Below are 25,484 nucleotides of genomic sequence, written 5' to 3'. Positions count from 1 at the left end.
ATACCTGAAAATGGGCAGCAAACCTATGGTTTCTGCCAAGATCTCTCCCAAGGGCAGGGGAGGGTGATCCTGGAGCACGTCTGAGAGCAGTACCAGAAGAGAAGTTAAGTTCTTTGCTACTTACACTTTGCCAAATTTATCCCGTGCAATAAACATATCAAATAAAATAATGATGAAAGCAACTCCAAAACACTGCTCTGGAAAAAAGTCACGGATTATAAGGGGCAGTTATTTACAAGCTGTAAATCCATCCTCGAGATGTTGATAATCACAGTTATATACACTTTCTCCCAAGCTCTCTCACTGCTGTTTTCCATCAGTGCTCTTCAGCAAGCATCTGGAATCTTAATCGATCACATTTTCCCCTCTAATTCAGATGCCACTAATTATGAGGATCCACACATTAGCTTCCTTTACTTGCAAATAAACTCTCAATGAATGTAGTTTCTGTATATGGCCAGTGTTTGTCTCTTTAGGCCTCATTTTCTTCTGCACCAGCAGTATGAGTTTTAGAGAAATGTTATTTCTGGTGAATTTATGTAAGAGGAAGGAATCTCATATTTTTAAAGATGGAAATGATAAAAGATGAAACTTGTGTGCTGTTTGAGTGTTTTCCTTTTGATTCATTAAAAACAGGCATACTTTTTGATAGATCATTTTAAAATGTAGTATGTTCTCTCTCTCATCAGCAAGAGTAGCTGGCTGATGAATTACACTTCAAAACTAATGCTGGCATTAGTAAATTAAAATGAAAACTACTCTGTTTTTAAAAAGCATGGTTACCTTTCTATCGGTTTATTTGAAATCTGTATTTAATCTCTCTTAAACATTTGTCCTAGTAGCTTGTCATTCTGATAAGCTTTCCATTTACAGCGGCAATATTCTTTCAACAGTTTCACAGATTATTACAATTATGGTTCAGAATTTAAAGTTTCCAGAAACGGGTACTGAAGCCTGTGTTTTCCATCATTTTCATGAGGTAGAAGAATGTTCTATCCTAAAAACCATAAATATATTTCTCTAATGATGCAACTCAACAGTTTTTCTTACTGCTCCTTGCCTTTCTGTTTTATTACTTTGAAGCGGGGTGGGGGTGGGGGTGGGGACAGAGACCAATTAACCTTCAAAGGTCTTTAATAAGACAGCATTATGGATGAACGAGATAGAGAGCACAGCAAAACACAGTGTTGCTTCCCCAGGATCTCTTCTTGTGTGTGGCAAGAACACTTAACATGCGATCCACCGTCTTGAAGAATTCTTAAGAGTATGATGCAGCATCGTTAGCTACAGGTGCGATGCTGCACAGCAGCTCTCTAGGATTTAGTCATCTTGCATGACTGAAACTTTAAGCTCCTCAAAGAGCAACTCCCCATTCCCTGCTCCCCCAAGTTCCTGATTTGTTTTTAACAACGCATTTCCTTCCTTCTACTTCCCCAGAACCAAGGTCTATCTTGGCCCTCCATAGGGTATTATTAGCTTTTATGCTTTTAGGCACTCAAAGGATGCTCATCATCTGCAGGGAAAGTGCTTTAAGATCACAACGTATCAGGAGATTGGTGACCACTACATGACCATGACAAGTCACTCCCTACCCCTTTCAGCTTCAGTTGTCGTCTGACTACCCCTCCACTTCCTTGCAGCTGGTATCGTTAAGGGTATGGGCTAAAACTGAAATAATGAAACGTCTGGAAATGGTAGGAAGCTATAAAAGTGGAGCAACAATGCTTCTGTACCTCATTCATAGAGAACAAAACTTTCCCTGGTTGACCGAGAGACTATGAAACGATGACTTAAAAATTCAGAAGTAATAGAATTTTCTCCACTGAAAATACCATTTGTCTACATTCCTTTCCCTGTATTAAAAAATCAAAATTAAAAACAAAACTTTAATAGATGACCTCACTACCACTCTTCACAAATCAGCCTTGTCTCTAAACACCACTTTTATTAGATCCCAGGTTCCATATTCTAAGTCATGTACCAACCTCACAGGCTGTTTTCCACATAACTGCTGGCAGGAAACCTGAATTACAAGAATGAAATAGGCAATGGCTAGAAATCGTGATTACATTTATTGGAAATATGGACTAAATAAGGCACTTTAATTAGTATCAGACAGAAGAATGAATTGATCTCCAACAAAGCACAAAGTGTTGAAGCAATAAGATTTAGAAAGCGTGTCCAAGGCATAATTCACTATGATGATGGAGGAGATGAATCTCTCTCCTGTTGTGCAAGATGAGTTCAAGATAAAAGTAACCCCACTGCTGAAAAGCTGCAGTTGGTCAGCATTCAGGAGATACATTTTTAAGGAAATCTGTCCCTGGGATACAATGAAAAACAAAAATCTTTTAATTCTTTTTAAAAGTTAACTCAGTCTTCCTGAAGAAACAGGTAAGATATTTTAGCCAAATTTCCTTGTGAAAAGAGTAATCAAAAGCTTAACTGTAATATTTTCTCTCTAACTCACAAGTATTTTAATTCATTTAAATTATCCATGTATATGTTCCCTATTATAGCATCTCTTTATGAATACATTGAGTTTATTAGAAATAAAATGAGACGTATTCTGTGAAAACTTTTACTATTTGTGGAAAAAATTATTGTTAAAATAACTATTTATATAAAAATTAACTCATACGATTGACCAAATATTTAAGTATCAATTAAATAAAAGACTTTGTAGAGATTATGCTAAGTGAAAAAAAGCCAAATACAAAAGACTACATTTTGCATATCATTTATATGAAGTGTTCAGAAAAAAAATTACAGAGCTAGAAGGCATACGAGTGTTTTCTTGGAAGTGAGTAAGATTGCAAATGGGAATGAGGCAACTTTGTGAAATAATGTGTTTTGAAACTGAATTGTGATGATAGTGGCACAAGTGTATAAATTTATTAAAAATCATCTAAATTTCAATAAAAGAATTGTATGCTATATAAACTATACCTCAGTAAAACTTTAAGAAAAGATTCTGTAAAAACATCATGACACTGAGATTCTAAGGGCCTTTGCACTCCCTCGAGAACTCACGGAGTACTAGAGTAGGGTAGTGTTTGTGACACCCCCCCCCCCACCCAAATTAATATGTTGAGGCCCTAATCCCCAATGTGATGGTGTTTGGAGGCAGGGCCTTTGGGAGGTAAGTGGGCTCAGATGAGGTAATGGGAGTAGAGACCCATGAGAATATTGGCATCCTTATTATGGGATGAAGAGAAATGAGATGTGTCTCTTTACCATGTGAGGACACAGCAAGAAGGCAGCCATCTGTAGGGCAGGAAGAGGGCTCTCACCAAGAACCCAACCTAGCAGGGCTATTATGGTTCACTATATAATCAGGATTAGTAACCAGAAAATACCCACAAAGAAAAATCTATCCCCAGATGGTTCTACTGGTAATTCTACCAAACACATAAAAAATAATTAATACCAATTCTTCATACCCTTCCAAAAAGTAGAAGAATTTTATGAGGCCAATAAAAAATCAGACAGATGCCAACAAAAAAAAGGATATTATAGACCAATCTCTTATGAATATAGATTTTAAAAATCCTCAACAAAATACTAGAGAAAATAATCCAGTGGCAAAAATAATTATAGGGGCTTCCCTGGTCGCACAGTGGTTGAGAGTCCGCCTGCCGATGCAGGGGACACGGGTTCGTGCCCTGGTCCGGGAGGGTCCCACATGCCGCGGAGCGGCTGGGCCCGTGAGCCGTGGCCACTGAGCCTGTGTGTCCGGAGCCTGTGCTCCGCAACGGGAGAGGCCACAACAGTGAGAGGCCCACGTACTGCAAAAAAAAAAAAAAAAATTATATACATCACAGCCAAGTGGCAATTATGCAAGGTTGGTTTAACACCCCCCCCTCGCCAAAAGCATATAATGTAATGTACCATATTGATAGAATAAAAGGAAAATACCATATGGTCATCTCAATAGATGCAGAGAAAACATCTGACAAAATCCAACACCCTTTCATGGAAAAAAACCCACTCAAACTAGGAATAGAGAGGAATTTCCTCAAACTGATAAGGGGCATCTATGTAAAAGGCATAGCTAACATCATGTTTAATGATGAAGGACTATGCTTTTCCTCTAAAATCAGGAATACAAGGATGTCTTTTCTTGCCACTTCTATTTCACATTGTACTGGAGGTGCTAGTCAGGGCAATTAGGCAAGAAATGAAATAAAAAGCATTCAGACTGGACAGTAAGAAATAAAATGATCACTATTTGTAAATGACATATTATATAGAAAGAAGCCTAAGAATCCAGTAAAACATGTACTATCAGAATAAACAAGTTCAGCAAGGGTGCAGCAGATGGAATTAATATGCAAAAAATCAACTGTATTTCTATACATTGGCAATGAACAATCCAAAAGTGAATTTAAAAGAACAATTCCATTAATAATAGCATCAAAAAGAATAAAAATACTAGAAATAAACTTAACCAAAGAAGTAGAAAACATACTTTGAAAACTACAAAACACTGTTGAAAGAAATTAAAGATTTAGATAAATGGAAAGATATCCCACGTTCCTGGGTAGGAAGACTTCATATTGTTAAGTTGGCAATACTCTCCAAACTGACCCCAGATTCAATACAATTCCTATCAGAATCCAAGCTGGTGATATTTACAAAATTTTTGCAGAAATTGACAAAGTGAACCTAAAATTCATATGGAAAACCAGAATAGCCAAAATAATCTTGAAAAAGAACATATTTGGAAGACTCACACACCTGATCTTAAAACTCAATACAAAGCAATGGTAATCAAGATAATGTGGTACTAGCATAAGGATAGACATATAGATATATCAATGAAATGAAACTGACAGTCCATAAATAAACCCATGTATCTATCATCAAATGATTTTCAAAAGGGTACCAGGAACATTTAATGGACAAGGAGTAGTTTCTTCAATAAATGGTGTTGGAAAAAAAAATAAAAATAAAAAATAAATGGTGTTGGGACAACTGGACTGTCACACACAAAAGAAGGAAGTTTCACCCTACATCATACCATGTACAAAAATTAAAATGGGTCAGTCACCTAGATGTAAGGGCTGAAATTATGACAGTGTTAGGAGAAGACACAGGGGTAAATCTTTGTGACCTTGGATTTGGCCCTGGATTCTTAGATATGACACCAAAAGCACAGCAACAAACAAAAACTAGGTAAACTGGACTTAAAGTTGTAAAACTTCGTGCTTCAAAAGACAGTACCAAGGGCTTCCCTGGTGGCTTAGTGGTTGAGAGTCCGCCTGCCAATGCAGGGAACACGGGTTCGTGCCCCGGTCCGGGAAGATCCCACATGCCACGGAGCGGCTGGGCCCGTGAGCTACGGACGCTGAGCCTACACGTCCGGAGCCTGTGCTCTGCAACGGGAGAGGCCACAACAGTGAGAGGCCCGCGTACCGCAAAAAAAAAAAAAAAAAAAAAAAAAAAGACAGTACCAATAAAGTGAAAAGATAATATACAGAATGGAAGAAAACATGTGCAAATCATATATATGATAAGGGTCTAGTAGCTAGAATATATAAATAGTTCTTTCAACTTAACAACCAAAAGGCAAACAACTCAAATAAAAAATAGGCAAAAAGCTTGAATAGACATTTCTTTCTCTAAAGAAGCTATATGAATGGCTACTACAGCATATGAAAACATGATCAATGTCATTAGTCATTAGAGAAGAGCAAATCAAAACCACAAGATACCACTTTACTCTTACTAGGATGGCTATATATTTTTAAAAGTCAAACAACAAGCATTGATGAGAATATGAAGAAATTTAACTCTCATACATTGCTGGTGGGAAAATAAAATGGTGCATTGTGAAAAGGCATTTTGATGGATTATCAAAAAGCTGAACATAGAATGACCATATCATTCAGCAATTTCACTCCTAGCTGTATACCCAAAACTGAAAACAGGTACTCAGATGGGTATCTGTATACCAGCCTTAACTGCAGCATCATTCACAGTAGCCAAAAGGTAGAAACAACCCAAGTCTCATTAGCCTAGATGAATAAACAAAACGTGGTATATACATACAATGGAATATCATTCAGCCATAAAAAGGCATGAAGTCCTGACACATGCCACAAGATGGATGAACCCTGAAAATATGCTAAGTGAAAGAAGCCAGTCACAAAAGAGCACATATTATTGTTATGTATGATTCCTTTTATACGAAATGTCCCAAAAAGGCAAATCCATAGACACAGAAAGTCAATTAGTAGTTGCTTAGGGCTGAGGTGATTTGAGGCTGATACGGAAAAGGTAAAGAGTTTCTCTCTGAGGTGATGACTATGTTCTAAAATTTACGATGGTTGCATAACACTGTGAATATACCAAACCCCTCCCTTGACTCCATATGCCTTGCTAGAAATGGTCCCAGTTTCTCTGTCTCACACAGCCTCCTCTTGAGAGGTTTTAACCTCTTAAAGAGCTGTTTATCCTCATTATTTTCACTTCACCGTGAATTAGTAAATTCTGACTGAGTACCTACGAGGTGCTAAGACATAAGATCAATAGGACAAGATCTCTGTCCAAAAGGACAGAGGAAGGGAAACAGTACAAGATACACAGATGAGGAACCCATTAATCTAAAAATTATCAAGTGATGAGCCAGAAAATATCCCCTTAGCATTGGGTTGTCTAAAGGAAGGGGCTGTTCTCAGCAAGTGATGTTTAAGTTTCTCAGTACTAAGGATCCAGCTATAAAAAAGGTAAGAGGCAGAGCAACTGCAGGCAGAGGGAAAAAGCAAGTGCAATGATGAGAGAAGGCTGAGAGGAACTTCATGAGGTCCAGGGGGGCGGAACAGTAACTGACCGGGGGAACAGAGAGACAAGGTGAGGTCCCAGAGGTAATGAGAGTCTGGTCAGGGGAGACCTGTAGGGCTTTGTAAGGCGGGGTGAGAAGTTTCAGTTTGTTTCTTCTCAATCCCATAATACTCTGTGCACATCTGTCCTGTTACACTTAATTCTCTGTATACCTCCTTGGACTTTGCCCCAAAGAAAATCAAAGTTTCTCGTTCATCTCTATCTAGCCGGTGCTCAGCCAGAATCTCAGAGGTTGAGGTTTCCTGAATGAAGAATCCACATATTGACACCGTTATAAGGCAAAAATCCTAAGGCCTGTAAGAAATTCTAAATAAAGTTTAAATGGAAGAAAAAGTGTTATCGAAAGGCAGTGTGCAAATGAAGGCCAGGCAATTTTCATTTAAATTCCCCTGGCCCACGTGGTTATTTCTACCAGAGACTGTGATGTTTCCCACGTTTGAATCAGTTAAAAAGAACATCTTCCAAACTTAAACTCACTCCCAGAATCTGAAACATAAAACTGCCAGCAAAGAACAGCTTTAGCATCTCCAGTTACTGCACGGTAGTCATTAACCGGTTCTCTAACTCAAGCCTACTCGCTAAAGTATCCCAAGACATTGTCTAATATCTACCTCAGCACCACCACAGAGCTATAATACACAGAAACGGAAAAGCTATAGATTACATTTCTAGTAACTGAAATAGGATCAAGCACTGCCTTTTAAATAACACATGATAACAACACATGCATTCCTTACAAGTGACTTACAAACATTTAATTGCCTAATAATTAGCTTCACATTTGCATGTTGGATTTTCTGTTTGTGCTACACAGGGATTCTGCATAGCTCTAATTATAGCCTCATTATCCAGAAAGGCACACACTGATTCTAACACAGTTGAGACAAAGCTAGACAAATAACAGTTTCAGAGTGTAAAACCATACGATTCTTCAAAGAGATAAAGCACATTTCTTCAAGAGGGAAGAGAGGCTTCCCTGGTGGCGCAGTGGTTGAGAGTCCGCCTGCCGATGCAGGGGACACGGGTTCGTGCCCCGGTGCGGGAAGATCCCACATGCCACGGAGCGGCTGGGCCCGTGAGCCATGGCCACTGAGCCTGCGCGTCCGGAGCCTGTGCTCCGCAACGGGAGAGGCCACAACAGTGAGAGGCCCGCGTACCGCAAAAAAAAAAAAAAAAGAGGGAAGAAAAACACATTTTTTTCAGCTGGCTTACTGTGGCCTTGAGGCTTCCGCCTGGTCTGTCTGCAGTTTTTCTCCTCCTTCCACTTCCATTGTACAGTAAACAATTCGATTGGGAGCGACTGACTTCAAACCTTCCACTTCCATTATGACAATCTAAGGATAAGAAAAATGTTTCACTGATTCGTCAAGTTGACAACACTTAGCAATAGAGATGGCAGTATGAACTACATATGATTAGGAAGACCAACTGATAACATTATCTGGCAATATCATGGTATTTTATCTTCTTTATAATCCACCTTTATTCATGGAAGGCAAGTAACATTTTGAGAAAGTCTGGTATCTGAAGACGCATCTCCTGCCAGTTATAAGAGATTCAAGTCTCTAAATATGAGCCACAATGAAGTAAGTGAGATATAAACTCAGAGCCTGAAAAGAAATTATGGCAGGTCTGCACGAGGCAAAGCAGAATTATTAATGAAAATTCAGTGCATGTGTTAAAAGGATTCAGGTTGAATTCCACATAAGGCGACTGGTAGACACTGTCACCATCACACCAATTCATTGATATCGATACATGACGTCAGAAAATTTCTATGTTCACTTATTTTATATGACTACTAGCATTGATAAAAGAATTTTCTTCATAGCCACTGTTTACCTTATGAAAATATGGAAAATATAACTTGGCAATGAATATCTTACTATTAACTTGACAAGGAAAACAATTTTCCCCATCCATTAAAGGTATATACCAATTTGATGCAGTCTACTGGAAAAGGGTGGAAAGACTGATATTACCTTATATATTTGTAACTCCTGGGGGAAAGGGAAACATAGTTTTCAAGTGTGCTTTTTATGTCTGTATAAAAGACTGCCAATCTTAAAATACTGTAACCTAACATTCTTACTGGATGTACACATAAAATATAACTAAGTATCATTTATAATAGTTTTTTAAAATCAAAACTTGCATCATGAAGTTTCCTAAATTCTCAAAATTAATATATTCAATGACCTTTTTATACATGCACATGTATTGATCTCCTGTTGTATATGTATAAACAAGATTAATAGCATCATTCATGCCATGTAGCTACCAAAATATCCACTAAAAAGATGTGTGTCGGGGCTTCCCTGGTGGCGCAGTGGTTGAGAGTCTGCCTGCCGATGCAGGGGACGTGGGTTCGTGCCCCGGTCTGGGAAGATCCCACATGCTGAGGAGCGGCTGGGCCCATGAGCCATGGCCGCTGAGCCTGCACGTCCGGAGCCTGTGCTCCGCAACGGGAGAGGCCACAACAGTGAGAGGCCCGCGTACCGCAAAAACAAAACAAAACAAAACAAAAATAAGATGTGTGTCATTTATTGATCTTTTAATACATTATGAAAATCATTACACTCTTCATAGAGTTCTGATATGAAAGTTCAGGCAAAAAGCCTCAAAGGAACAAACCATCTTAAAAGAAGTTTTCTTCCTTTCAGTTCTGGTACAACAGCTTTTTTTTTGTAAATACAAATGCCTATTATTTTTGTTGCATTTTTTCATAAAAACATATGGGAAACTGATCACCAAACAATATGGGTCAAATTCAGAACCATTTTCCTCCCTCAATCAATGCTTTTGTCATTTTGTCACACTGAAATGCATACCAACATATGAATTAAAATGAAGACAACTGAAAACAGACTATGAGAATTAATAGATAATAGTAACAGTTTTCACAGTTGCTCTAATACTCAAGGAAGTTTAGATGAAGTACTAAACATGAAGCAGAATTGAGTACACAAGATAAATCTAGAAATCTTGATGGCACTGGTTCCTATATGGGAATATGACTGTTTGTCCTGCATCTCTTTCTGTAGCGTGTTTAATAGCCAAAGTGCAAGAGAGAAGAAAGGAAGCATCTGCTTAACACTATTTCTGTCACCTCTACTACAAAGCTACTATAAACAGGATCTCCTAAAACATACGAGTTGTGAAACAGTTTTCTGTCCCTCAAAACAATGCTCCCATCTGTTCCGGGAATGTTCTATCCTGCAGAAATTGCCACTTTCAAAAGACGTAACTTCTGTTATGAATCCACACATATAAGTAAATAAAACACAGTTCTACAGATCTGACTTCCAAAAGGAGTTTGAAAAGTGCAACTAGTCTCAATCATTAATGATAAAGGCAGCTAAGAATTCCATGGACCATCAACTAACCTAAGTTACCTTAGGCAACTGTTTCAACCAATTGCCAGTAAAACTTGATAATGAAACTACAGAAAATAAAACTGATCTGTGTTCTGCCTTTTCTTCCCAGATCTCTGGATAACTGATGTAATCAGGATAAAACAAAGTTATTCGACAAGCATAAAGAAGGGAGGCATGTACAAAATATGAAACCAGATAACACGCTTCTGAATAATGCATTGTCCGCCCACAGAGTTACATGGCACTCAGGCATGTGCGGGTTGTGGGTAAAGGCAGCTGAGCAGTATGGTGAATAGGGGGACCACACACGTACCTCCAAACACAGAGGAGGTCACAGGGTCTGCCGGCCCTAAAGCACTCAGTGTGAACATCAACTATATTCACGCCACTGACACCATTCCCCTGACAACAGACTCATAACTTCACGGATTAACGTTTTCCTAACCTTACTTGAATATTAAAGTGTAACATACCATTGTTTAGCTTAGTGTTTTGTGAGTTAGCTTGTCTCTTGCTTTATAAGTCTCTCTGAAGGCTTCATAAATGAAGAGACATAAGAGTAATCTTGTGAGGCTAACTGCTGTGTTTTGATACCATCAAAGTTCCCAATTCAATAAACAATTATTGAGTCAACTGTTTTAGGCTGTTGGCACTGTTTTAGGCTCCTGGGATACCTCAGTAAACAAAAAAGAAAAAAAAAGACTTTAACTTCCTAGAGCTTACATTCTAGTAGAGAAAGCCAGATAATGAATAATAAATATAATAAATAACTGATTTATATGTTAGGTGGTGTGGTGCAAGAAGGGAGGAGTGCGTAGAAATTTTAAAGAAATGATAAAATTTTTAGCAGTGTTTCAAATCTGCACTTATTCATTTGACTCAGACTTCAGTTCCTAGAAAAACTCCTTCTCCACTGGACCAGCCTGACGGATGAAATGTGAAACCCTTAAAATGGATTAACTGCTTGCCCTTCAGAGTTTTCTTAGGCTAAAATCTGGTGTCTGATGAGCGAGGTCTGGATAATGGGTGAGAGATAATTATTCAATTTAGCTAGGCTGAGGTCAGAGGCCTTGGGGCTGGAGGAGGTACCTGGTCCATTCCCTCAGGTGTCCCATGGACAAGCACTGTGTAGTCTGCCCTGAAAGAGACATCATTTTGTTGTGAGACACAACTCCTCTTTAAAATACTGTAGGCAACATGGAACAGATCTGTACTATGCCATGATAGGAGAATATCTGCCTTATATAGACCTAGTAACAGAGGATGTCAAAACGATTGTAAAAATATGGAAGCTTCTCAGACCATGGCAAAATGAAGTTTTAACTCATTTCTTCCTCCTAACACCCTTTTATTGCTAACTGAACAACCCTGTTTAACATACTGGCAATGAAGCACAGAATAACAATTCATAGTTTCACAGAAAAACTAACTCATGAGCATAATTTTGTTTTCAAAAGGGTGGTGGCGCAGTGGTTGGGAGTCCGCCTGCCTATGCAGGGGACGCGGGTTCGTGCCCCGGTCTGGGAAGATCCCACATGCCGCGGAGCGGCTGGGCCCGTGAGCCATGGCCGCTGGGGCTGTGCGTTGTGAGTCTGTGCTCCGCGGCGGGAGGGGCCGAAGCAGTGAGGGGCCCATGTGACGCAGAAAAAAAAAAAAAAAAGGGAAAGAGAATTCATAAAAGCTAATTACTTAACAATGGTGTAAGATTTTTAAACAACAGAAAAGAGAAAGTGTTTTGAACTGTTTTCAGTTCTGCATGCTTATAGAGATAATGGTAGGTTTAAACATTACACAAATCATTTGCTTTCCAAATTATTTTTTATTATTAATGAATTTAAATGCCAAACTCTTGTTAGAAAAAGTTAGACTGTAATTAAATAATTGACTTTGTTTTGTACAAAACCTTAAGAAAAAAAGAGTTGGCAGTTTTCATTTTAGTTGGCAGGAAACCTGACGCAGGAATGATTGGGAAATTCTACACCTGAGATACTATGTAGTTTCAAATTAAACATCCTGAGGTTATGAGGTTAAAGAGATTGAGAAGAAACCCAGGAACAAAGCCACTTGGCAAAGTTATTAGCTAATCCCTGAACTGGGTATGGAGTCAGAAGAAAATCTCCTATTTCTACCCTGACACTGAATTGAATCTACTAACCTACAAAGAAAATGTTAGCCTGGAAGGGAAGAAAGACAGGCAGTTGTCTTATCCTCAAGCTTGAATTTCTCTTAGAGTTGAGTAAGTGGAGGAAAGAACAGAAGCAGACATTTGCTTTTTCTGCCATAAACAAAGCAAGCCAAGTGTAAGAGGTATCAAAAAAAAAATCTAAAGCTGTACCTCCTAAGACTCCACATATTTTGCTTTGTCAACGAGCAAACTCAAATAGCAGTACTGGGACCTAGCAGAGAGAGTACATAACAATGCAAGAAGGGAGTTACAAGCTTGAATTTTTGAGAGGCTAAAAATTTAAGCTGGATATTGCAAGCATATGTGTGGGTGTTGGGTATAAACCCATACACATATCCATGGATCAGCCCATATACAGAGTTTAGCAGTGAGGAAATGCCATCATGAAAAATATCCACAGGGAGCAGTAGAAGGGGTCAGGGATCAATGTCTTTGGTTTCCAGTGATCTGTATAAAAGAGATGAAACTCTGAAGTCTTGGGGAACACAATTTTAAATGCACAACATTTATTCTCGCTTCTTTTTAATGATATTTACTGTACCTGTAAAGAAACGGCAAATCCTAGAAAGGCAGAAGTCTTTACTTCTCATCATCTATAGTACCCAATACTGTACATTACAGCTGGTTTATGCGATTTGATTCTAGAAAGATGATCTCGTAGTTAAAGCAGATTAAAAACAAGAATAACCAAAAGCTTGAAAGGAGTTTCCAAATTACAGAGAATTCAATTATGTGTTTAAATCCTATTTCCACTCAAGCGTGTTTCAGTGCTTACTCTACCAATAAATTTCCACCAGCCTAGGTGGCACCAAGAACACTTGCCTCAAAACTTGTATTATTTTATTATTTAACCCTAACACCACTGTTATGTTTAAAGCACAATTTGCATTAATTTGCATTCACACTCTGATTGTCTAGCAAATGAAGAATAATTTAACTTCTTCAAAATATATTACATTGCTTTAAATTTGAAACGTTACCACCAAGGTCAGCGGAAATGACCCTGTAGCCTCATTTACACTGCCGGAAGCAAACGCGGGATAAAGCCACTTACCTCTAAGGTGAATGACAGCACCACGTCGGACTTTGACAGCTGAATCTCATTCTCATCTCCTATGTCCAAAAAGGCAGAATTCTGCGAACGTTTTAATTTTTGTAATTTAAATTCTGGACCACCTTTCGAAACTGGAAGACTCTCCAAATTGGCCATTAGCAAATTCACTGAAGACCGCAACTCTTCTATATACATATTCTCCATCTCTTTTGCTATAAATCTGGGGAATTTTCTTTCCTTGAAAATAATTTTTAAAATAATAATGTTACACAAGTCATATTTCAATTTTATCGTAAAAGATTATATGATGGATATATACTCGACTGTCTTAGAAATTGTGATGCTCAATGATACCCTAGGCTTTAAAAGCCTCAGGCTTTGGCAATTTTGATTATATTTAACTGTACCTTATCTACCTTATGGAGGATCATTATCATAAAAAATGAATCACATGATATACATTTTCAGCTTAACTTTATTTTTGATATGGTATTTATTTAAGGGAAAAACCAACTCTAAAAATCATACATGTAAAAGTTTTAGTGTATAGATGAATCTTAATTAGCCACTGATATCTTTGAAATACTTGGAACAACTGGTCTATAAGAAGAATGTTCAGTATATACTGCTCTGACTGTTAAGAAACAAACATTTTAACAGTATCTCTCTTTCATACCACTGATGTGTTAGGCATTCAAATTGAAAAACCTTTACTATGAAATAGAAATATGGCCATACTTCTAAAATTAGTTAACTTTCATGTCATACAAATGTATCAAGATCCCTTATTGCCATAAATTCAGTTTTTTAGTAAAGGTTTAGAAAAAATTAAGTTTAAAGCCTAATGTAAATTTATGATAAAAGCTGTACATGAAAAAGTAATAATATCAAATTAGGAGATTCAATTTTCTTCCCAAATTACATGAGTGTTGCCATTCAGTCCTCAGACCTCTGCAATCAGACTTCTGTTTCCTTCACTCAGTTAAAAGGACATTCCAAGTATTGATACTTAGATAGATATTAACAGCTATTGCCAAATTGCCCTTAGAGAAGGTTATGCCCATTTACATCCCCACAAATAGCAAGTGAGGTTTCCTCATACTCTTGGCTCTTTCTTTAACCTCTGACAGCCTGGCACTTAGGTCTTCTCTCTGAAAGGTAGAGGGTATACAGCTTTATGATGGGAAATGCGATGTAATGTAATGACAGCGGTATAAAACTGGCTGGGGGATGACAGCCTCAAGCTGCCATCATTCAAATGAATGACTGCCTAATGTTCCAGAAAAATCAATGCCTTTACTACTGTCTCCTTTGGCACCATTCAAACTGTTACCTAAGAAATCCCCATCTCCAGGGTGAATGGAATACATCCACAATGCATTCATCAACCTGCCCCTGGTCTGACTCACTTGCACCAGTTTGTTCATGGGCTGGAAAGGAGCATCTGGCACCACCTCATGAATCAGTCCCAGAGTCCTGGACCACCTGTTTTTCTTTTCCCCCAATATAACCTTGACATATTTCTTTTAAAATAACTTACATATAATCAATGTTAAAATTGTGTATTTATATCACAGAGAGATTAAATATCTACATCCATAATAAACTCTCCCAAGGAAGATTCTTAAGTATCCTTTTAATATTCCTCTATAGCTTGAAGCAACATTCCCACACAGTAAGTTTGCATCCTCAGGAAAAACACATAACTACTCAGTTATATAATAACTTGGTTTCCTTTGGGGATGCAGGGAATAATGTTTTGGATAGTTTTTCAATACATGCAAAAGAGGAAAAAGATAAAGCATAAAAACATTTTTACATTTGTGGACTAATTTTAAAAGCTGTCATAAAAAGCATCCAAAACTCAGATATAAGGCAAAAAGGTGAGGGAACAGGTCCTTCCAACGTCATATGTGAGCAAAGGCCATCCAAGGACCATGTGGGGGAAATGTACCTAGTTCAATTTACCGTTTACATTGATTAAAGATCCTGTTTACAAGTGAAGTCACACGTTACTTTGTAGAATTTTGTCTGGTAAAGATATAAATAATGTGTGTCTGGTGACTAAGATAATCCAATGGTTATAGTTTAAATCCCTGTTGGAAATTAACCAGTTTTTTTTTAACCACTTTTATATCTAATATTTGAATCTTACTTTAATTTTGCCTAAAAACACCTACTTTTCAAATGACCTTCAGACTAGTTTTAACATCTAACTAGTGTGTTCATTAATTATACACTGAGTACAATCATGTGACAATAGTCACATGCAGTATGGGATATATCTCCTTAAAGTGCTGGAAAAGTTCACTATCTTGATTTGGGAGGTGGTTAATACAGGGCGCATACACACTCATCAAGCTGTAAACTTAAGATCTGTGCACTTTGCTATATACATGTTATGCCTAAAGTTTTTAAAATGAAGAAAAATCCCCAACAGAGAGGATTCTTCAGAGAGACAGGGACAGAGACAGACACAGAGGGAGGGAGGGAGAGTCTATCAAATACTCACATTTTTCATTTAGCAAAAGGAAAAAAATCTTATTCTCCGATCAACAGCATTATAACCTCAAGTCTATTTTAAGAGACTAAAATTTTATTTTTACCACTGAAGTAAATTAATGCATCAATTTACTGGAGAATGATTTAGACAAAGAGTCCTCAGAAGTAAAAAGAAACTCATGGCTTTTGTTTGAAATCTATTTCTGTTCACACAATGATTGTATAAATAAAAGTAAACAAAATATTGTATTCAATATGCCCTATGAGACTCTGTACTAGAAACTTCAAATTATATTTTTCAACCATTCAAATATTAGTTGACACCACTGTGTGCCAAGCACTGTGCTAGATACTTCGGAATATATTGTATGATTCTGCAGGCAGGATGGTTTTCTCTCTGATTATATTATGCTTAGTGCAGTATTAAAATTCTTCTAAGTCTGGCAGTTTGAGAAATTCAGGCATTGCTTTAAGAATAATCTACAAAAGTTATCACTGAATTTAAACATCTTATATAAGGATGGATATGTAAAATAGATAATGTGCTCCATTTTAGATAATATGCATTCAGGTACCTGGGCTTAAGAGGTATGCATGAGAAAATAAAATTATTCTGGCTTTATCTATACAAAACTCTTTCAGCTCACAGAAATCTAAGTACAGAAAGAAATGTGGTACAGTATATCAAAGTTAACAATTTACCTTTGCCATTTTCTCTGCCAATTGCAAACGACCATCAAGTTCCCTTCTGATCTGGGCTGCTTGTTCATCTGCATTATCCAACTTAAAAACAAAACAGAAATCACACATACATGATTACTTAATGGCAGTGACCTACAGATTAAAGCAAAGACAAAATGACTCTGAAAAAACTTTATAAATTCTCTCAACTACCTACTGAGAATACAGAAAGTTGTTTAATTAGATTGACACTCTAAATTTCTTGGGCACTTTTCATTGTGGTTTGCTCACAAAAAAGGTAATAAATCTCTAAGGTTAATAGCTCAGCTTACCAAAAAATCTAATTATAATAATTCTTTGCCCAACCTGTCCACAACAGAGCTAAACCAAGAAGTCCTTGTTTCCTTGAGGATGCATTAAGCTGTCATTAAGTTTATTCAGGCCATCCTTCTGCCTTCATTAAGGTCAGTCCTAAATAGTTCAAAATAGATAAATCTCTTGCTTTGTTCTTTCAAATTCCCAGAATGCATTTCTGGAGAGTGAGATACTGAGTAATGTTTCACTTTTTTCCTTGATCTTCCAAAAAATATTTCCTTCATTTTTATAGTAAGTTTTTATTTGTGCTAAACTACCAAGGCACTATTTGATTGATTGCTATAACTTTCTACCATTTAGGTCTTCATATGCTCCTCATTCTAGTACCAACAGGCTCATACTGCCAAGAAATCCCTTCACAGACCGGCACCACGTTAGAATTCCACTCTCTTATTCTAAATTTGATTGAAAGCTTAGCATGCTATCCTCATTTTTATAGATATTTCCATCTACATGGAATATTACTTTAACTTCTCCACTGACATAATCCTTAACTTTTTCTATAACCTCTTTTAACTTTTCCTCATGATTCCTTCTATCTCCCTGTACTAGTTCATTAAGACCTCTTAAATCGAGGCAGTCCTATGGGCCAGGCACAGTGTGGGCTGCACTGGGTGGGTTACAGATGTGAACAAGGCCAATGTTTCTCTTTAATTCCTTCCCCTCTCCCACTTCCCTCATTAAGAAGCCTAGACCAAACACTACAACCATACTTTAGTAAAAGTCCATCTAAAAATTGGATTAGTACTGAGTACAACATTAAACACCCAGGAGAATACAGATTAACTTGTCCATTTGCTGAAGAACTACAAATTTACCATGTTACATTTAAAAAAATAGCCTTAATAAGAAAAATTCTGAAAAAGATGAGTAGGGGCAAAGCAGGTCAGTAGGATGGTGGTGTCAGAATGTATATGAAGGGTCAAGAAGAAGGGTAGGTGCTCCAGTAAGAGGGCACCAAATGTCTGGAGGTGAGAGCAGACAGTGGTTTGGGGAATGAAATGGGGGGAGAGGGGGAAGAAGGGAAGGTTCATGAGAGATGGGGCTGGAGAGAGAGGTGGGACTACCTTATACGCCTACTCTTCTCAGGCAAATTAGGGAGGTTGCAATTGGTTCCTATAGCACCGGGATTTCACCGAGAGGTTTTAAGCAGGACTTTGGAAAGGTCACTGTGCCTGTCTCCATCACAAACAGGTTAAGAGGGACATAAGGAAGTCTACCTGTCCCTCTATATCAATCCATCTATCTGTTTGTTTAACAGATCTAAGGTCACCTTTCCAAAAAATGTTCCCAAGTTTATATAAAAAAATCAAGTTTATTTAAAAACAAGTTTTTAAATAGCAAAGATTTTCTTAAACTAAATCCTTGTTGTAAAGGAGTTGCTATGTCATCTCAAAAAAAAATACACTTTTTATTTTAATTGATTCATATTCAAAATCAAACAGAAACAAGTCTCTCTGTTCACTGCATCTGAAGTCAAAATGACTTACATTAAAAACTAACAAAATTATTAAGGAAAAAAATAGATGGTAAATGCCTATTCCAGGTAACCGAAATCAAGGTCCTAAAAACAAAAATTATGTGTAAGAACCCTAACTACAATACCTCAAATACAGTAAACGTAACATGGGGTGTCTTCTCATTTTGCTTAAATGCTGATAAATATTTTTCCACAAAAAATAAAATGGTTACTTGCAGTGAAGAGTTACAGTTCCACCAAGAAATAGCATTTAACATCTTAAAACCTTAAAACTTCTCCTTCATATTTCACCACAAAATATGATTTAACATCTTTAACTATTTGTATCTTCATATTAACAGTTCTTATTTAACTTTAAATGGAATTGTTTGAGTCACTTCTGCAGTCTGCAAGTGTTTTCTTTATCAGAGTTTTCTACTACTTTAAAAAAATATTAATGTCTTAACTGCATTTGTCTGAAAACATATAGACAAAGAAAAGCACAGCATTACTGTACTGAACTGTCCGTTAACAGCAACCAGAGCCTGAAATGTGACTGATGACTACAGTGCCGTTTCTGTGAAACTAGAAAAGCATACTCCCAAACATGTTTACAAAAAAAAGAGGAAAAGCTAATATAATAAAGACAACCAATAAAACTTTTTACTGGTTGTCTTTGTTTTATGTAATGCTAGACAGAATTCAAGGAGGTAAATCAGCTGGTTAACTATAAGTAAGAATTTTAGTTTACCATTCCATGTGCCATATGTTTTGTTTTCTTTTGAGTATTACGAAACTCAAACACAGTTGAAAGTTTATATAATTTTTTTTTTTATTTAATTTTTATGAATGCTTTTTTTTTTAAACATCTTTATTGGAGTATAATTGCTTTACAATGGTGTGTTAGTTTCTGCTTTATAACAAAGTGAATCAGCTATACATATACATATATCCCCAGATCTCCTCCCTCTTGGGTCTCCCTGCCTCCCACCCTCCCTATCCCACCTCTCTAGGTGGTCACAAAGCACCGAGCTGACCTCCCGGTGCTATGCGGCTGCTTCCCACTAGCTATCAATTTTACGTTTGGTAGTGTATACATGTCCATATATGTTCACTCTCTCACTTTATCCCAGCTTAGCCTTTTAATCTGAGGTCAGGGAGCCTGATTCCTCCAGCTGTGTTTTTCTTTCTCAAGATTGCTTTGGTTATTTGGGGTCTTCTGTGTTTCCATACAAATTGTGAAATTTTTTGTCCTAGTTCTGTGAAAAATGCCACTGGTAGTTTGATAGGGATCACACTGAATCTGTAGATTGCTTTGGGTAGTATAGTCATTTACACACTGTTGATTCTTCTAATCCAAGAACATGGTATATCTCTCCATCTGTTTGTATCACCTTTAATTCCTTTCATCAGTGTCTTATAGTTTTCTGCATACAGGTCTTTTGTCTCCTTAGGTTTATTGCTAGATATTTTATTCTTTTTGTTGCAATGGGAAATGGGAGTGTTTTCTTAATTTCACTTTCAGATTTTTCATCATTAGTGTATAGGAAGGCAAGAGATTTCTGTGCATTAATTTTGTATCCTGCTACTTTACGAAATTCACTGATTAGCTCTAGTAGTTTTCTGGTAGCATCTTTAGGATTATGAATGCTTTCTTAAAGGTTGACTCCTCAGTTGAGATAACTGCAGTTTCACATGCAGTTGTAAGAAATAATTGAGAGATATCTATTGTACACTGCCCAGTTTCCCTCAATGGTAACATCTTACAAAACTAGACCATCATGTACAACCAGAATACTGATTGATACAGTCATCCATCCTATTCCAGTTTCCTTAGTTTTATGCACACTCATTTGTATGGATTTCTATACAATTTATTATCTGTCTAGGTTCACTCAGTCACCACAGTCAAGACACTGAACAGTTTTAACACCATATGTTGCCCTTTTATCACCACACCCACTTCCTCCACCCAATCCCCAGTTGGTTAGTTTTATACAATGTACCTCATTTTCAGAATGTTTAAAAATAAATTTAATAAGGCAAATAGATTTTAATTTCCATTATTAAACTGGAGATGTGCTCCCATGCACGAGAGATTAACATTTATAAACAATGGATTGGAGCCACAGACCTCTTTAATCTACACGTTCACTGCCTAGGTGCTTTCCTCAAAGTGCATGGCCATAAACAGCATCTATTCACTGATAACTCCCAAGTATGTATTTATAGCTCCAACCTCTCACCAGAGGGCCAGTCTGTTATTTTCAACTGCCTACCTACCATTTCAACCTGCATGAAGACAAGGCACATTGCATTTAACATGCCCCAAATGGAATTCTGATTGCCATTTCCCCACCTAAATCACTCCTTCCGTGAGTAATGCCATGTCATATAAATGGCACACCTATTTACCATTTGTTCAAGCCCAAAACCTAGGTCTCATCTTTGACCTCTCTCTTTCTTTCACAGCCCACAACCAATCCAATTAGAGTTATGTAGTGAAACCCAGAATCACATAGTTGAAGGCAGACCAAATCCAGGTACTCTTACTCCTTGGCCAAGACTCTTTTTTTGCGTGGTGTAGTGTATCTCTAGCCACTTGAAGTGCATTTCACTTTGTCAATACAGTTGTATACATCATTATGGTGAAAATAATCTTTTCTTTTCTGAAAACTTGGTTTTGCACACTGAGATAAAGACAATGGGGATAATTTGGGGACCATGGAGTTGGTGGTAGAGGCCAGAGACAAGTCCTCACTCCACAAGGACATCTTTTAATTTCATTTTCTTTTACTTTAAATTCCTGATTACAACACTTTATATGACAATAGATTACTTATACTTCACAGATATTCTTGCCTGGCACAGAATGTTTTCCAGGTCTTTGAAAGAGGGTCATTCAACCCTGACCATAACAGATGCCTAAACATATCTTTATTCTCTGCAATGCCTTGAGTATCTATTATACAGAACATTTTATCACTTTAATTATCAAAATATTTCAATGTCTTGACAAATATTCAGTACTTTTATTTTCCGCCTGTTCATTACACAGGGATTGCTGTTTCCAAATTCAGAATTCTCTTGGCTATGAAGTTCTTAACCTGGACCTTCAGGAGTCTGAACCATTCAAGTTGGGAGCAAAATTTGGAGAGATATGCACTTTTCTCCTTGAGGAATTGTTTGAATTCCATAGCTTACCCAAAGGGGTGGTTAACTCAAAAGAGGTAAAGAACCATGGCTCTAGGAGAAACTTCTTTATAGAAGTCTCTATTCATTTCTTCTAGAAGAGGCTGTCTGGCTTCTCAAACATAAGCAATGGAAAATGGCCACCACAGGCCTACACATCATCAACCTTACCCTTTCGAAGATTTGTTAAATTCTTCATTAAAGGACACTAAGACATAGGCTCTGAACAATGTTGACTGAATGGCTCACAATTACTTTACTAACTCTATGTTTTTTCTACACCTACTGTACAGCAAGCACTACTGAAAGCTATTCTGTAGCTGCAGAAGTAGTGGCCTTCCAGGAGTTCACATTTCATACAGAAAACAGTAAAAACAGCATTTAAAACAGAATAGAATTGCCACCAGAAAGCTACTGATCAAGGAGTGCGGGAAATCAGTGATGGAAGAGATGTTTTTCCTGGTTGATAATATCAGGATGAATTTGCTAAAATGGAAATATTAAAAAATGGACTTTGAGGAATAGAGAAAATACTGATCTGATGCCACATCTATTAGTCTTGACTTGCAAATCTCAAACCCTGGGCTCTCTGGGCCCCAGTCCTCTCAAGTTCCGTGGAAACAGTTCTGAGAAGAGAAGGTCTCAGAAATCAACAAATCTCCCTTCGCAGAAGTCCTTGGGAAGACCCAAAGACTTCATTGGTGGCCAACTATCTTACAGGTAAGAAAATTTTAAACCACATAAGAACAACCTTACCAAGTTTTACCCGACAGCTTCATTTTATAGCATCTGATATCATTCTTCTAACGCTGTAAAAACTACAAACATCAAATACTCAAATTCGTTAAATTTGCTCATATCTTAAAGAGAAAAAAAAAGTCTTCTAAAAAAGCACTTTTCATAGCACTGTTTAGCATCATTGCCCTCTATGATTAATCTATTTTCTAGAACCAGGATAACTGTCTTCACATTAATATTGTCAATCACTAAAAATGGGGATTAATAGCTGTGTTTTCCCATAATGATGCCTTTGTTTGCGCTAACCCCAGTCAATTGTACGCTTCTCCCACTGAAAGAAAAATTAGTTCTTTTCTGAGTCCCCAGTCCAATTATGGCATATCTCTTTTCAAACAAATTATATTCTGTTACTTTCTTATAACATTCACCTTTATCTTTTAGTATGAAATATACAAGTACACTAGGATTTGCACTGTTACATAAATAGTGTTTTCCGTGAGATTAATTCATTTGCTGATTATTCTGTTTATATCATCTATAAATCTGGTGATCTAGACATAATACATCATGAGAATGAATTTGCACAAACCTAACCCCAATTCCAAAAGAACACTCCACCCAACATTATAATTTTCTCACAGCCCAGTGTTTGACTTATTTGACAGTGCCAAATATGCATGGATTTTGCAACATAGCCTAAAAACCCTGGTCAAAAGCTGTATTAAGAATTAGCAAATTCATTTACTTCATCAATAAATTTGTTAATTTTCTACCATCACTTGAATCAAATTACTTATCGTGAAGATAGAGTACTGATTGTTCCTGCTCTGTTTTCTGTGCTGAGCCCCCTCATTCTCTCAGCCCATAAGCACACACAGTTGGTCCTTAGCTGTTCTAGACAGAGTGTCTGCTGTTGTATATGATGTCATAACATAACTCAGCACATAGCTCTGGCCTCTCTCCTGAGTCCCAGTTCTCTATCTCCAGTTGAAGGCAAGGTCTTTCCTTTCAGGCATCCAACAATGGCCTCAGCTAAGACTGAAGTGTCCTTCTTTACAATCCACTCTTCTTCATGGCTGCCCCATTTCTACACATGATTCTCACTACCCTTGATCAGGCTAACATCTTAGAAGAGGAGGAGGGGTAAAGGGCAGGTGGATGGAAGTATGGGTGGAAGTGAATGAAAATAAGTGGATATGAATGAGAAAGAATGATACTCAAACATCTCAGCTTAGTTTTCAGGTCCACCCTATTTTGTACCAATCTCACTTTTTAACCTCTTGGATACTTGCATTATTTATACAAATTAGTTTGCTCATTATATACAAAACATATTACATTTCCCCAATCATATACGTTGTGTATGTTTCTCCTGCCTGGGGTGCTCTTCTTACCTACCTTCATTGTCCAGATCAATCTCCAAATCTTCTGAGAAGACTACCTGCCTACCTACTGGGTAACAAAGCAGGTACTACCTGACAATATGTCTTTCGTAGTAGTCTTCTCATTATTCAACTTCTCAGATATTTATGACCCCTACCTCACACCACAATATATGACCCTTGTTAGCTCACCCTATCACCCTAATAAGAGGCCTAAACCAATCCATCTCCAATGGTGGGATTCCCGTAACCAGTCCCAGTTTTAATGTAAATGCAAGGAATAATTCCACCTGTATTTGAAAGGTTCTTGGACCCTAACATCCCTCCAGACTGACCCATCTTCCATGAGGCAACCTCCCTCAAAAACAGAAGCAAAAAAGTCCTTCCTTCCCGCTATCTGATCAATGACAATTAGCCAGCAACTCCAAGCTAACTAAAATTCTTTCTGCAACTTCGTGCAGCACAAAGAGCACGAGGAAGTGAAGTGATCCCCGTATTCTCAAGAGGGACGCATTGCCTGGATGCTGTTACATCTGAGTCAGGGAGCACTTGGCTGCTAAAGGCAGAGCCTGTAAAGATCACTCTCACGTCTACTTGCTAAACTGTGCATAAGAAACCTGGCTCGGAAAGAGCAGTTCTGCCACAGCTTCTCAGAGAACAGTTCTGAGAGTCTTAAAATTGCATTTCCCAAACCACACTTCCCTTTGAATACTACTTAAAAGTAGGAAAAAGATGAACAAGTTAATGAGATATAAAATTAGCCTATGTGAACTGAACTAAACTATATTAAGTAATGGAAAAAAATGTTCAAAAGTAAGAACACAAGAACTTAACTTCAAACATAAAAACCAGGGGACTTCGATAGCCTGGAGACTATGCATACATTATTGCCTAAAAAATGGTAGGTATAACTTCGCAAATTTTTGCACATCCTGAAATTTTCCTTAGGATTCCATTTGGTATTAACATTTTATCTTCTAGACAGAAGTCATGAGCTAACATTTTCAAGCAATTATTTACTAACTATATTTCCCTCAATAAAATAATTGAATATACATTCACATTAATAAGGATGAAACGGAGAGATTTTAGCACTAAGTAAAATAACACAGACACTATCAGCGACTTTAGAGGACGCTGTCAGAGCAGATTAGAACTTTAGCCTCATCAGGACTAGTAAGAGGTGAATTTATACAGCACTGTATGTCAGGAAACGTTCTAAGTGTTTGTAAACATCATTACATTTAAACCTCAGAGCAACCATATGGAAGGAGTTCCTATCATCATCCCAGGTTAGTAATGAAAAAATCTAAAGCACAGACAGGTTTAAACAATTTTCCAGGATCAAGGTCACACAGTTCATACTCGGCAGGGCCAGGGTCTGAATCCTATAGTTTGACCCCAGGGTTCAACGTAACCACCTCCCTCTCCTTCACGACACCTCACCCTCAGTTTCCATTCTGTCAGTCACTTGCCATGAGGGCCCACAACAGGAAACACGTTAAATATTACTGGACAATTTACGGTAAAAGGATTTTAATATTTATCCTATGTTCAAGTTGTTACAATGCAATAAGAGAGCCATGTATAAGTATCTATAATACAAAGTATAATATCACAAGCTTTTGGGTATGCTAGGGAATTATACATTCCTCACGGATTTTCCCCTCTCCCACAATATTTAAGAAAAATG

At 37.4% G+C, this 25,484-nt stretch overlaps 1 protein-coding gene across 9 annotated transcripts in view; it reads right to left on the bottom strand.

The window, feature by feature from the left end:
- CADPS2 (calcium dependent secretion activator 2) overlaps nucleotides 1–25,484 on the bottom strand; it is a 490,835-nt gene that overhangs the window by 296,560 nt on the left and 168,791 nt on the right. For all 9 annotated transcript variants that reach the window (XM_024757764.1, XM_024757759.1, XM_024757761.1 and 6 more), the window contains exons 4-6: nucleotides 16,667–16,747; nucleotides 13,463–13,699; nucleotides 8,059–8,180 (exon numbers count right to left, since the gene is read on the bottom strand). In XM_024757764.1, coding sequence (XP_024613532.1) covers nucleotides 8,059–8,180; nucleotides 13,463–13,699; nucleotides 16,667–16,747 — 440 coding nt within the window. The remainder of the gene's footprint in view (nucleotides 1–8,058; nucleotides 8,181–13,462; nucleotides 13,700–16,666; nucleotides 16,748–25,484) is intronic.

Source organism: Neophocaena asiaeorientalis, unplaced genomic scaffold, assembly GCF_003031525.2.
Source record: "Neophocaena asiaeorientalis asiaeorientalis breed wild unplaced genomic scaffold, Neophocaena_asiaeorientalis_V1.1 scaffold116, whole genome shotgun sequence".
Taxonomy (NCBI): Eukaryota; Metazoa; Chordata; class Mammalia; order Artiodactyla; family Phocoenidae; genus Neophocaena; species Neophocaena asiaeorientalis.
Note: the sequence above shows the minus strand (reverse complement) of the source record. Positions and strands in the feature narration are given on the sequence as shown.